This window comes from Triticum urartu, chromosome 2A (assembly GCF_056163025.1).
Source record: "Triticum urartu cultivar PI428250 chromosome 2A, HENAU_Tu73, whole genome shotgun sequence".
Lineage (NCBI taxonomy): Eukaryota > Viridiplantae > Streptophyta > Magnoliopsida > Poales > Poaceae > Triticum > Triticum urartu.
Window position 1 is genome coordinate 719750219 of NC_141874.1, and position 2191 is coordinate 719752409.

Here is a 2191-nt window from a genome sequence, read left to right on the forward strand (position 1 = left end):
TTCCTATGTATGCATTCGGTTTGTAGGAAATGCGTGCAGGAATTTCGTAGGAATACTACTCATTTTCCGTGTTTTTGAAGAAAACTACACATCCACTCAAAGCTCATTTTACGCGTAGGAACGAGGCAAGTCAATTCCTTAGGATGGCAAGTGCCATCCTATCATATTCCTATATTACTCCTAATTCCTACGTTTTGATTTCCTCCAAACCGAATGAGCCCTTGGTTTGTAGGAATGGATTCCTATTCCTATGTAGGATAGGAATCAATCCTTCACGTTTTGGAGAAAAAAACATTAGTCTAGACTTAATGGAAAAAATCCTATCATATGCATCAAATGACATCTTTTTCTTTATAAAAATTGACATACATGTCATCTCACTTCCTATGATTTTCCTATTCCTATAAAATTCCTATCCTAGGAACCAAAGAAGGCCTAAGTCTTAACACACCACCGTGATAACAAAAGTCGTTCGCGCTCGCACCGGGGAAGGCCGCAACCTCCTGTCACGCCACCGGCGAAACCAAGACCATAATTGGTTTGTTACCCACATTTGACATTGCCAATATTTGACAAGCCAACATTTGATAAAACTAAAAGTTGTCAATATATGACAACTTTTTGTGAGATAGGAACAAAAATTAACAAACAATCAATCTCCAATTATGTTTCAAAGACCACACCACCGCGCCTCCGAGCCATCACCAATTCATCGTTCCGAACCAGGTAACCCCTCTCTTGCTTGCCGTAGCACCGCACCGGAGCAGCACCGGCGAGCAAGGGAGCGTGCGGGCGGCGGAGTGGCGCTGCGGAGAGGTGTCTGTGTGGATTAGTTTGATGGCGATGCACCTGCTGGCGTTCGTGGCGGCCAAGGGCTTCCTGCAGGTCTTCCAGGTCTCGGCGCCGCTGCTGTGGCCGCTCAACCTCTTCCTGCCGCTCCTCCGCAACCTTCCCCAGGCCTACGTCGTCGTCTGCGGCGCGCTCGCCGCACACGTCGCCTGGCTGCGCCGCGCGTACGCACGCCGCGGATCCCGAAGCCGCGACGACGAGGAGGAGGCACACCGCCAGTCGATGGTCGACATCGCGTAGTGAGATGTTTTTAGTTTCTTCTTTCGCTGCATGCTTGATCACTGTATTTTGGTTGTAACATTGATCTGAAAATACAAGTAAATTCTGCTATAACCACGGATTCTGGCGGGATTATTCGCCATGGTAATTCAACGGTGTGGTATGCTGCATTCATTTTGTTGGTTTGCTCTCTGCTGCATCATCTCAAATACAACGCTGGAGTTTTTCTTCAGGACGATGATCTGTTTTTTCATGGCAAGAACCAGAGCAAATCTCGTTCTGAGCTGAAACAGGGGGGCAAGCATAGAAAAATAGAACTTAACTTCCATTCATGTCAGCTCCTCTCGCTAGGCCGGGGCTGCAGGTGGCAGGTCCGGTCTATGGAGGGGGCTCGGGGTGGGTGGCCTCGGAGCCCTCTTCACCTTCCGCGCCTAGGGTAGCCGCCCCACCGTTAGCGCCGGCGAGCACCTTTGGCCAGCGGGCTGGGGTGGATGGGGAGCGTGGGCAGGCGGCCCATGGCACCCCATCAACTGACTCGGCGCCTTCTCCCAGCCGTGGAGACCGGTTGAGTGTTCGGAGGGTGGCAGGGGGTCACTTTCCGGGCAACTTCACTCGGGAGGAGGTGATAGCGTTCGGCGGGATTTTGGACCAGGCGTCTGAGGGCTGACGGTTGAGCTGCCGTCTTCAGCACCGGCCGGAGGTGGACGACATGCAGCAGCGGTGCGCCATAAGGGCGGCCAAGCTTCGTGACGTCCAGGTCACTATTGGTATGTCGGTTAATACTTCTAATTCCATCTTGCATTTTTCGAACGATGAGATTGTTGATAGTGCAAACCAATTAGGGATTTCACTAGGTAGTAATAATGATGAAATATCTAATTCCATTAATGATTTACTGGATTTAGAGGCCGACAGGGCTTTAGATATGATTCGTAACTTAGCTGCCGTCAAACCCATGAATGACTCCGAGATTGATGCTTTGGGAGTCCGGGTACTGGATAATTTCTGTGTCGATCTCGCTAATCCCCTCCCGGAGCCGGAAGAGAAGGATGAGAGTGTCGAGATTGATGTAGTAGGACCTCCAGAACCTGGGAGTGAGGACCGGGTGGACAGGAGGACCAGC

The 2191-nt window shown here is 50.7% G+C and overlaps 1 protein-coding gene across 1 annotated transcript; it reads left to right on the forward strand.

Annotated features, from left to right (window-relative positions):
• The first annotated feature begins 698 nt into the window (after positions 1-698).
• LOC147987127 (uncharacterized) lies at positions 699-1180 on the forward strand. The gene has a single exon (XM_087540254.1). The coding sequence runs from the start codon at positions 838-840 to the stop codon at positions 1087-1089; it is 252 nt and encodes an 83-aa protein (XP_087396380.1). The 5' UTR covers positions 699-837; the 3' UTR covers positions 1090-1180.
• The last annotated feature ends 1011 nt before the right edge of the window (positions 1181-2191 follow it).